This window comes from Vigna umbellata, chromosome 1 (assembly GCF_029865625.1).
Source record: "Vigna umbellata cultivar VRB3 chromosome 1, Vumbellata_1.0, whole genome shotgun sequence".
Taxonomy (NCBI): domain Eukaryota; kingdom Viridiplantae; phylum Streptophyta; class Magnoliopsida; order Fabales; family Fabaceae; genus Vigna; species Vigna umbellata.
In genome coordinates this window covers 53724142-53736623 of record NC_142165.1, presented here as the reverse complement: position 1 = coordinate 53736623, position 12482 = coordinate 53724142, and the positions used below count along the sequence as shown (strand labels likewise).

At 30.1% G+C, this 12482-nt stretch overlaps 1 protein-coding gene across 1 annotated transcript; it reads left to right on the top strand.

Moving 5' to 3' along the window:
* The first annotated feature begins 7468 nt into the window (after positions 1–7468).
* On the top strand, positions 7469–12176 carry LOC148205748 (sulfite exporter TauE/SafE family protein 2-like). Its single transcript, XM_088103761.1, has 4 exons — positions 7469–8425; positions 10991–11125; positions 11209–11355; positions 11748–12176. Exons 1-4 carry the CDS (start codon positions 7469–7471, stop codon positions 12054–12056), a joined length of 1548 nt encoding a protein of 515 aa, XP_087959887.1. The 3' UTR covers positions 12057–12176.
* The last annotated feature ends 306 nt before the right edge of the window (positions 12177–12482 follow it).

Here is a 12482-nt window from a genome sequence, read left to right as displayed (position 1 = left end):
TAATATGTTGTCGGGTAAAAATGTTCTTATAGAAATCTTAAATAAGAATAGTTTATTCATGTTTGAGGTACGCTTTTCCTCTTCTCATAATTAAAAATGTATACTTTTATGATTGTCAAAACTGATGCCAGTTTCTACTTGCATAACAATCACTTAAAAATAACAACTTTTTTATGTATAATAATGTGCTAAATGAATAGATGTAAAGAAAAAGGCTATTCTCTATACCAATTATTTATATTCAGATAAAAATGTTATCTACACTTTAAAACATCTTTATAAATTATTAAAATTCATCATAAATATATAAATTTAATTTGATAAATTGCAGTAATGGTTTTTTTCTTCTTCTACTAATTTATAAAATCAACCAAAGTGAATATTTCCCTTTAGTAAATTCCAACCTAAAATTTCACTGAAAGTGAAATGCTCACATTTCTGTATATGAACACTATTTCGATCACAACCGTACTCAATTGATTTAGAACGAAGAATCTATTTATATTTTAAAGTTAATATTTAGTCAATAATATTTTGACACATGTTTTCGTACCATTCATATTTAGTTAACACAATCATATAGTAATGTGTGGAACTAAAGTATTAAAGTAAACTAAACAGTAAAAACACCTTTAATAATTTAAGTGGAGAATCGACTATAATTAATTGAATAAACACTAAAATATATTGTTGTCAATTTTCGGACATGTATAAATATTTCAGTCTCTTAAGCAAGATCAAAGGATTTCACCACATTAACTAGTTGTAATAGTTTTCTATTCCTTCTTCTTTTAAGCATATGTATAGTTAATTCTCATGTTCAAGTATATTCTTGATTTTATTGCACAGGTTTTATCTCTCAAACTCACCGTAATTAAAATGTTACTTTTTTTTCAAGGATTGTTTGTTCAATCATAAAATCTTACATGTAGAGTGCAAAGTTTAGTTTAGAATTGTTCTCGTCTTAAATATGTCGAGTAAATTGTTAAAGTTAATTATTATATATTTTTTTGAAGTATTTTATATTATAATTTTATTATTAATTTTTTTTCAGAAAATAAAAAACGAAAAAGATATTTAAATTGTGTTAGAAGTTATGAAAAACTATTAAATATGGTAAGTTTATCTAGTGAATTGACGAAACAAATGTACATCATATTACTTCAGCATGAGCGTACGAATGAAAAATAGAATAAAAAGTACAAATTATTATAATCAAAATACAGCTATTTAAAATTATTCACTCCTTTCTGTGTACTATTTACAAATCGAAAAATGTGTACTGCGGCATAGTTATACTGTTGCACTATGTTGTTTTTAAACTCTTCATGGTTGGTAAAGAAATGCATGAATAGGATTTTTTATGAATTGACTTAATTGTTGTGCGCTTCTAAGATAGGTTTAATGTCCAGGTGTGTACTTTTTTTTAACTGCGTCTTTATTTTTTAAAAGTTAAAACAAGCAGAGGTTTATCATTAAATTAGATAAATGTCGTTTAAGAGATCATTACATGTTGACAGTAGTATTTTAAGTGACATAACATGATATATATGGTAATTAGATTATTGTGACCGTGTAATCCTAATTTTTGAATTAAAAAATTGAGAGAATTGCTTAATCAACTTTGTCTTCCGTACATTCATTTGTTTTCTTTTTGCCTCAAATCATGTATGATTTGGTTGAAATTTATTCTTTTTTCGCTTTTTCTATGTTCCATGCCAAAAGAGTATGTGGGGATGGTAGTTAAATTGGAGAATATTCCTTTGGTTCCGTTAGCCTCAAATATTTTTGCCATGAAACCCTAGATTCATGTGTTTTTATAAATTTTAATCCGCTTGGAATTTTTATCCTTTTCTTTTTCAGGGGATTGTTTTTCAATCATGGGTTCTACTTAATTTTTGTGATCTCTATTTTTGTGTCTTTATGATTGATTTTGAAGTAAAGAGATATCTTGGTCTTGTTCCCCGTTGATTTTAAAGAGTCATATTTCCTTTGTCCTGATCAATATCTGTCCTCACGAACTGAATTGAAAGTTGAACTTCAGATATTGTTCTGTAGTTTAGGGTTAATTACGGCGGCGACCTGATGAGGGTTTTCGATTTTGCTATAGGTTGCTGGATCTAAACCTTAAGAAGGCGCGAATTAGGGTTAATGACGGCGGCGGCCTGAGGGTTTGGTGGTGGCGCGTTGAAGTGATTTGGTTTTGTGTGTTTTCTAGCTTTGGGTTTGCAGATCTGGTGATGGTGAGAATCATGCAGGTGTGCCGCGATGAAGGTTGGGCGAAGATGATGTTGGTGATTTGGTTTCGGGATGGCGATTTTTACGCGAGTTGTGTCTTTGTGTTGTGGTTGCAGGTGGTGGCTAATGGCGGCATGGTGGCCTGAGAGAGGTTGATGGTTGCAACGTGGATGGTTGGTGAGGCAGTGGCGACGACTATGGTTACGGTGGCAACACAAGGAAGGGAAAATGAATTAGGGTTTTGGAGGTGGAAGACGAAGTTGATTAGGCAATTCCCCCAATTCTTTAATTCAAAAATTAGAAATTACACATCACAATAATCTAATTACCATACATACCATGCCACGTCATTTAAAATACTACTGTCAGCATGCCATGTAATGGCCTCTTAAACGAAATTTGTCAAATTTAACGGCAGACCTCTGTTTGTTCAAATTTTTTTTAAATAAGGACCGAATTAAGAACACGAATAAGTATGAGACCTATTTGAGATTCTGGCCAAATTTAAAAAAGAGGACCTACCAAAACATTAAACCATACAATAAATGGATGAAATGCCCTGTCAGGAATTTAATGACCAGTAATGTGAAGCATTTTTTCAGTTTTAAAGGCTTCTTGCATTGTCCAGTTCCATGTAATACTTGAACAAGCTCGATGTAGAAGATGGAGGAAACTTCAGTTTAGGTGAGATTCTAAGCTAATGAATAGCTTTGGAGTTTATTACTCAAGTATATTTACATTGGATGGTTGTGGTGCATTTTGTTTATACACTACTACAAATTGAACTTTTAACACATTTAGTATTCAACGTCAAAGTAGAAAATAATTAACATTAAAAATATGTGATATTATTGTAAATAAAATGATGAATTAGGTGTCAGTCACCTTGTCAGACTGATCTAGATCAAAATCAGTTTTGGTCCCAGACTGATCTAGGTCAAAATAGGTTTCGGTCGTTATTGATGTCTAATAGGATGTTGAACTCTTGTTGAATTTGGACTGTATAGCTATCTAGCTCGAGCTGTGTACCTACCTAAGTCGGACAAACGAGTTGTCGATCTCGAAGTCTCAAGCATTGCAAAATTCAACTATATAATACCGAAAGTCCTCAAAAACTATGTTTATAGCAGTTTAGACGTCGGTTGAGTTAAGGAACCATCATCGACCTATGTTGAAATCATTAAAAACTTGAACCAAAAAAGATGTTTCGCAATTATCATACACTACTTTAGACATAAGAGCGGTCACAAGACTGACGTCTAAATATCTTCAAATCAATAAAGAATTAAGTGCCCATTGGATGTTGGCCAATTAAGGCATCCGACATCTAATGGTGTATGATGTCAACCATTTAGGGTGTTTAATGTCATATGCTATTTTATCACTTACACAAACATTACGAGAGAGTGTATTTCACTCAATGTTTCTGTGCACTCACTCTTTTCAGGCTTTCGAACACATTTCGACAACAATTTAGGTAACCATGAAAGGTAACTTTTACTTCATTTAATAGAAATGCATGTTCATTAGATGTTTTGGGAATATTTTTCTTTCATTTTGATCGGTTGTTTTCGTGCATGAACATTATTTTAAGCAGTGATGACTTCACTTTTTTCCCACACAAGCCACAAATCCTCTACTCCGACATTGACACCACCCTTAAATATATACCGTTAAGTTTAATTTTTGGTTTTGAATGTCTATGGCACTTTATTTATATATTACGGTTTGCATATAGTTAAATTATTTTAGTTTTCATTGAAATTTGTATCTTTTGTTTTATGTATGTGACATTGGTTATATTTTGTTTTTATTATTATTATTTTTATGTTAGACAATTTTTTAGTGTGTTTTAGGCATTTTATTTTTTTATCAAATTTTTAAAATATTTGTAATATGAAATGTTAGTTAAACATTGTTCGAGATTTGATATAAGTGATTACATTTTTAATCGGTTATATTAAATTATAAATTATAAAAAAATATTTTTCATAATTTATTATAAATTTATAAATAAATTTAATAAAATTTTGATTAAGATCATTTGTATATTTTTTTATGCATTCTAGATCTTGCATTTCAATTACTTTTATCACATTATTTCATTATTTCTTTTCAATATGATATGGGTTGAATTTATCAACACAAAGAAGACTTTAAATAAAGGTAAATTTTATAAATGGATATAAAGTTACCATTAACAATAAAAACAAATAAAAAAGGTATAATTGAAAACAAAAGTAAAATAAAATAAAAAAATGAGGAGGACGTGTAATATATTAAAATCTTACAAAAATTTATTAAGTGTGATTTATTTATAGTTTGAAAAAAAAGGATAAATTCATTTAAAGAAGAAATCAATAAAGAAGAAAAGAAAGAAGATTATGATAGGTAGTGGTAGATTTTCCAAAAATATTTTTAAATGTCAAAATAGATATATAAAAAATTTTAGAAGGACCAAATATATAAAATTAAAAAAAAATATTTATATAAAACTTTACATATAAAATAAATATTGATGGCCATAGGTTTTTCTATAAGTCTTCTACGGTCCGTCACTAGTGGTAGGCATGATTGAGCATTATCCTAATTACCATAAAGTGTTTCTAAATTAATAGGGTAGTTACCTTAAAGTTATAGCTTTTTAAAATAAATAGGGTGGTTGGATGCATGTTATGCTCAATATTTTAACTATTTTTTATCAAATAAATATAAAATTTAATTTAAAACATATAAGTAGAGACAAATATATTTTTATTGAATCGATTTAATGTGATTAAATTATGTTTATTTCTACTATTTCATTACGATAATAAAGTCTATCTGAATTGAAATTTGAATTTATCATTCTATCTATTAATTCCCTCAATTCTTAAGTTTGATATTCTCACATAAAGCTTTAATATTCTTGCATAAATATGATATTCTTATGTTAATATCTCATTCCTTTAATAATGAATAAATTAAACATATTAATATATCTTTTAATTTCCAAATCCCTAATGCCATAAGATTCTAAAGTATTCACCTAAGTGTTTTATTTCCGTTTTTTTTTTCAATAGTTCTTTAAGTTCTCTTCTACCAAAGTGCTTTCTATAACTACTATGTATTTCTTTTCTTTTTTTTTTCTCGTGTTCTTTCACACAATTTCCCCTTCGCAACATAAAATCATTTAATTAGTTATTCTCTTCTAATAACTATTTTTTATAACATTATTTAACTTCAATGGATCTGTATAAACAACTCCCCTCAAGACTTAATAGAGTAAATTAAAAAAATAAGAATGAATATTTTGTATAGAAAACATAAAAATTATTGTGTACTTAATAAGTAAAATTACAAAAATATCTTTAATGTTACTTTTATATACACCTATATATTATAAGTCCAAAATGAAAAATCCCTACTCAATGCATTTTAAACTTCTATAACTATTATTTATTATTAATTTTATAAAATTTTAATTCATATATAATTCTCCTCTTTTAAACACATTTTTATCATCACATCTTATTCAGTATATAACAATAATTCTTGATAAATAAACTTTAAACTTTACACAACTCTACAGTTTGTAAATAAATTTATCTTGTATTTTTAATTTGATATGAGATTTTCAATTAATTTATTTTGATAAAATGGGTTAAAAGTTATTTTAGTACCGATGAACTTATCATAATGTCAAAAAAAGAAAGTTTTATTCTGACGGTAAATTAAACTTTTTTTATTAAGATAAAATCATCCTATGCATGTTTCTTAGAATGTTATCGCAAATTGAAAATAAAAAATTGTATATATAGTCATGATGGAAGATGATAAAGAAAATAAAGTCTAATATAAGTCAATATACATTAAATTATAAAAAAAAAATAGCAGTATACTTTGAATTTTCTTCTCTCTTATCATTTGCTTTGTTTTATTAATCATCTTTATCTAATTATTTGTCTCTCAGTTGTCACTTTCTTTGTCTTGTACTGTCACTCTTAGATTCCCTATGAACCGATTACCTCATAAAAGAAGAACCGATAATAGAGTAATCAATAAAAGGAAACAACTCAAAGTTTAACAGAGAAATAGACAATAAATAATTATTTTTCAATTCAAGTGTTTGACAAATTCTACGTCTAAAATAAATATTCATCATACAAACAAATATTACAATATAAGTTTTCTATTTCAGTTAATTATCCCTTAATTAGAATCTTTTTGTTATAAGTTTATTTTTTACCTTATAAGTGGTAACTCACTTAATATTTAATATTAAGGAATACTTCAAATAAATTTACTATAAACCGATTACCTCATAAAGGAAGAAATAATAATAGAGTAATCCATAAAAGGAAACAACTCAAAGGTTAATAAAGAACTGCACGAGAAATAAGTATTGTTCAATTCAAATGTTTGACAAAATTTTAATCTACATCTAAAACAAATATTGATTATAAAAACAAATACAATACAGAATTTCTTTTTTCAGTGAATTATCACTAAACTAATAGTCTTTTGTTATTAGTTAAACTTTCAACTTTAAGTTAAATAAAACTGGTAATGCAAAGTATATTTATAAAACATAATTGTCATAATTAAATTTAGTAAATCAAACTTAAACTACCGAAAAATATATATAAACAATATTTGTATTTTTGAATCTGAAATGTCATGTAAGTGACTCTTTAAATGATACAAGTCCAAGAAGAAGTTATGTTTTGTTACCATCAAACATTCTGGAAGGCATATACTAAATGGATATACTTGAACCATAAAAAAATATCTAATTATCAGAAAATCTAAAAATTTTAATAATTTTTTTTACCAAATCTTCAAAAGAAATTAAGACAATTTCAAAAAATTTATCCATTCCTATTTTCATAATGATTATTATAAAGATTAACTTAATCATTATTTCAAAATAGTTGATTTATAATATATTACCATAGAAAATATATTATGTGAGTAATATGTAATGGATTGTAATGTTTAAGTGTGTATTTACTTTTAGTGCTTAAATAATTTTTTTATATTTTCTTTAATTTTGAAATATAATTAAAAATAAAATAAAAATATAAAATGTGTAACGAATTATTGTACATAATAAAAACACATCTTAACGAAATTATGTTACAACAGTAAAGAAGCCAACAGCCCTGTTAAGATTGGCCTCAACATGTCACCGTAATCCTTAAAGAATCTCAATTTTGTTATGTGAGACATTTTCATCTCATTGTGTTGTATGATCCTATTTGCTTTTGCTTATTTTCAAAAGGTTTTGTTATCGTTCTCTCTGTATCCTTATATAAAGGCATTACACATTCAGTTATTCAATCAAACACCTTGCAGTTTTCTTCAAGTTCTCAAACGAATGAAGATTTTTCACAGCCTCACGTTTTTTGTTCTTATCTTCATCTCCTTCAATCCTTGTAATGCAGAACAAGCACAGACTATTCTAGACGCCCTTGGCAGTAACCATTTCTTAGAGAAAATATATGAATGGGGAAATGGTGCACAAGGATTCCGAGAAGCTCAGATTGAATTTTCAGGTCCTATAGTGCTGGCAGGAGTGTTGTGCTTCATTGCTTCTTCTATATCCAGTGCTGGTGGCATTGGTGGTGGTGGCCTTTTCATTCCCATATTGACTATTGTGGCTGGCCTGGACCTCAAAATAGCTTCAAGTTTGTCAGCTTTCATGGTCACAGGAGGGTCGGTTGCAAATGTCTTGTGCAATCTTTGTGCCACAAGCCCTAAATTTGGTGGCAATTCATTGATTGACTATGACATAGCACTTTTGTCAGAACCATGTATGCTGCTAGGAGTGAGTGTTGGAGTCATATGCAACCTTGTATTCCCAGAATGGTTGATTACTATGTTGTTTGCTGTCTTTCTCACTTGGTCTACCTCAAAGACCTGCAACAGTGGAGTTGTGTTTTGGAAGATTGAATCAGAAGAAAGGAGGAAAGAGTATGGATTTGAGGGGCTTGAAAACAGACTATTAGAAAATGGGAATGAAGTAAGGGAAGGGGGAGTGCAGGTGAACAAAGAAAAAGAAGAGATGAAAAGTGTTGAAGAACAGGTTCTGGTTCCTGAAGAAAATATCAGGGTGAGAATCCCTTGGCTGAAATTGGTGGTCTTACTCTTGGTCTGGTTCACTTTCTTTTCTCTTTATCTTCTTCGTGGCAATAAATATGGACAGGTTAGATTTTGCTCTTCCTTACTTTTTGCTGTGTAGTGATGTTATATATTCATTAAACCTGGTTAATTTACTTGAGATACTATGATTTGTGACACTGATATTACAATTGAATTCATAAATGTCAAGTTATAAATAAGCATAAGAAGAACTAACAAATTTCAGGTTTCGGGTTTAACTCCCGGTTAACAAAATACTAATAGCTAACATTTGTCTATAAAAAAAAAAGCATAAGAACAATGTCCCAGGTTGACTCAATTCGAGATTGAGGGTGTCTTTAATTTCTATTTCCAAAAGATTATTTGAGTAAGTACTCAAGCAAAGTTGGTCAGAATGATGTGTGAGAACTGTGTGTGCAAGTTGTTTGAATCTGTGTAGAGTGTGTGCGTGAGTTTGTAGAAAGTTCAACTGGTAGTGCAGGGTGAGTCTCATCTTCTGAGTGCAAAGTAACCGCTGTGGGTAGGGCTGGGTTGAGGTAAAGGTATAAGAGACATCAAGAAGCTATAGTGTAACTTTCTTTCTCTTAATACTTGAATTCAATACAACTTGTTTTTCCTTTTTCTCAATTCCAATTTAATTCTGCAAGTTTTCCAATGAGTTTTACCGTCTGCACCCTTTTTCTATTCTTTGTTGATTCTAATGTTTCTACCCATTTACAATTCATTTCTGCTATTGTCCTTTTAATTCTTGCACTGCACTTTACTACATCCAATTGTTTTTTATTTACGATCCAGTTTTCTTACAGCTGATTGTGCTAATCTCTTCAATCTTGGATTGTTATTTCTGATTTGATTTTCTTGAATCTGATTGCATGAGTTGAACTTGTAAACTTTACAAAATTGATTTTCAGTTATTATATCATTGACATATATGTGTTAGTGTAGTTTAGGTAATTACATCTTTGGTTACTGAGTTTAATTCTGAATCTGGATTTGGCATTTGTGCATTATTGTGATTCTGTTAGGTTTCTGGGAAGCACGAAACCAGTTTTCTGATCTAATATAAGAATTAAACACTCAAACCTTATAATGTAACGTAAATTAACACTTGAATTAAGGAAATACGAAACTGAGAAAGCATTCAACAGCATCCAAGGGAAGTAAATCCCTTCTTACAGGAAACACCCTGTCCAAAACAACAAACTTACACACTCTCCCAGGAGGAACCGTTTCCTCCTTAAAAGAAACCCATATTACATACTACCTTATTACATAATAACTACCTTACTAACCACTCCCCTAAACCGTCCAACCCTTTTTACTGTCATGTAACTTCTTATTTGAATTCTTCCTTCTAACATACACCTTTAAAATCCTATCAGATTCTAGTTTTTGCAAGTTCAGATTGATTCTGTTTTAGCATTTTACCCAATAGGGGATTTTTGGTTCTGCTAGTCTTTTAGTTCAATTAGTTATGTTTAGGATCAATTTACATTGCATTGGTTGTGTTTGCATCAGTAGCATATTAGTTAGATTATCTTAGCGCATATAATCTGAAGTCACAGTTTACACTCTAGCTAGGTTGTCACGCTAGTTGCTACCAGCCTGGGTTATAACTTGTGATTTTGAGATTTCAACATAGTTTTAAATTTTGCATTGCATTTCTAGTGTTATCATAATATTGTAGACTTGTTTGAACCATTGCATATGTACTTCATCTCCATTCATATTAGTTTGCATCTATCAACAAGTATAGCATACCGTATCAGCATTAAAAAATCCTGATGTGTACCAGTGTTGTTAAACTGTAAAACGTGGTTTCCATCTGTGATTTTTAGTTCTGCACATAATATACGTGTTCAGATGGCATCTTTCATTCATTCGTATCATTTTAAACTTGTTATACCCATTGCATGTGCATATTCTGCATTAGCACCCAAGGAAGGCAGAATTGGCTTTGAACCTGTGTTCATAAGCTGTCAAAGCTGCAAGACTTGGTTTCCATAAATGATTTTCATTCTTTGCATCCTTCTTTGTCACCCAACTGCATATTTTGCATTATTAGGATATAGTGGACATGTTTCACATATTCCCATCTGGAATTCTTCGAGGACTTTCATCGAACAGATTAATCACTCATGCATTGTTTTTCTTCATTTTAAATAGCCACGCACATTCCATTGCATCATTCTAATAGTTTTAAGTTTTCATTCTCAGTATCTAACCATTCTAATAACATTTCACCATGAAGTACGTATACTACTATATAGTGTAGAATTGAGGAAGAAGTTAAAAATGATGAAAACATCTTATCTAGTTTATGTTTTTCATTTTAAAATATTTTTGGAAACCGTCTTCAAAATTTAGTAAACTTTAGATGAGAAATTGATGCTAAGTAACATAATTAAATAGTTTTTAAAAGCAAAAGGTGAGAGAAAAACAAAATCCTCATAGTTATGTTGTCTATTTTTCTATCTTTTGTTGTGATTTTAAGTCTTTTCATTCTATTATAGCTGTTAGATGTACTTTTTGTAAGGTTTCTGATAGTGATATTAATTCCTTTAGTTTGGAGATGTCACTATATATGCATTTGATGACTGAACTTGTGATGCAATTGTTGAAACAATAGAGTATCATTCCAATGGAGCCATGTGGTGTGGGATACTGGATTCTTTCATCAGCTCAACTCCCTCTTGCCTTGTTTTTCACTGCGTGGATTGTGTACAGAAAAGATAGCCATCAAGATGAAAATCTCATGACCGAGGTTTTTAAAACATCATAAACACTGAAAATTAATTCTTGAATGTTGCTTAAAGTTACAACCTCATTCAGTCAAATCGGATGCAGGACCCATGCCTATCCTCAAGAGGACCCTCAAACAAGCTTATATTTCCAATAATGGCATTGTTAGCAGGGATATTGGGTGGTGTCTTTGGAATTGGTGGTGGAATGCTGATAAGTCCACTTCTTCTGCATGTTGGAATAGCTCCTGAGGTTAGTTCCATGAACATATGAACATAAGATGTATTTCCTTCTATCTTCAACATATTAAAAACAATACATATTGATTAAAAATGTCATACTTTTTTTAATTTCCTCAATCTTATCATTTCTAAACTACCCTTCTTTGGAAAAGTTCAAATTTATGAAAACTTGTTGCATTTAAAGGTTTTGTCTTGTGGTTGATATCCCAAGAACCAGAAGATTAGTTGATATTTGAACAAACATTAATCATTTTTTTCTTATATTTCATACCAGAAGGAACATATCATGATGATTAACATTAGGCATTAGTGGCTAGTCCAATCCATCAACTCACTGATGATTACAGTGGCTTGGCTAATAAACTGGCATTGACTCAGCATTCAAATTATTTCGTTGTATAGGTGACAGCAGCAACATGTTCTTTCATGGTTTTCTTTTCATCTACCATGTCAGCATTGCAGTACCTATTGTTGGGCATGGATCACATAGAGACTGCCCTAATGTTGGCCATAGTATGCTTTGTTGCATCACTTATTGGATTGTTGGTGGTGCAGAGAGCAATTCAAAGCTATGGAAGACCATCCATAATAGTATTTTCGGTTAGCATAGTGATGACTTTAAGTGTTGTTCTAATGACTAGCTTTGGGATGATTCGAACTTGGAAAGACTATGTATCAGGGAGATACATGGGATTCAAACTACCATGTTGAAAAACCCAATTTTGATCTATTAGTATCTCACTCTGTCACTGAATCAGCTACAATTTTTTGACCTTTTGTATTAATGCAGCAAGACACTTTACTAAGGAAGACTAGCATTTTTTGATGATATGATATTTTCGGATGAAGAACATGCGACAACTTCCCAGAAAAACATAAATAAAAGTTGTCATCATTGTTGAAAGAAATTCTCTTTACATATTTTGTCACAAATAAGAACCTAACAAGTGTTGGTTGAAGAAAGGATTGAAGACCCTTCACCTGTGGTCTTAGTTCCATGACGAGGTTTTTATGTTACAAGGACAAAATACAGTTCAAAAGAGTCTCACTTTCGTGCCTAACAGTTCCTTTAAAGAGTTAGAACACCAAAACGTAAGAAAATTGATGAAATTGAAGATCTAGCTTTCAATTTTCAAT

Coding starts and splice junctions, on each gene's coding strand:
- LOC148205748 (XM_088103761.1), top strand. CDS start 7,469: ATGATCCTATTTGCTTTTGCTTATTTTCAAAAGGTTTTGTTATCGTTC. Junction 11,126..11,208: donor ATGAAAATCTCATGACCGAG/GTTTTTAAAACA, acceptor AATCGGATGCAG/GACCCATGCCTATCCTCAAG. Junction 11,356..11,747: donor ATGTTGGAATAGCTCCTGAG/GTTAGTTCCATG, acceptor TTCGTTGTATAG/GTGACAGCAGCAACATGTTC.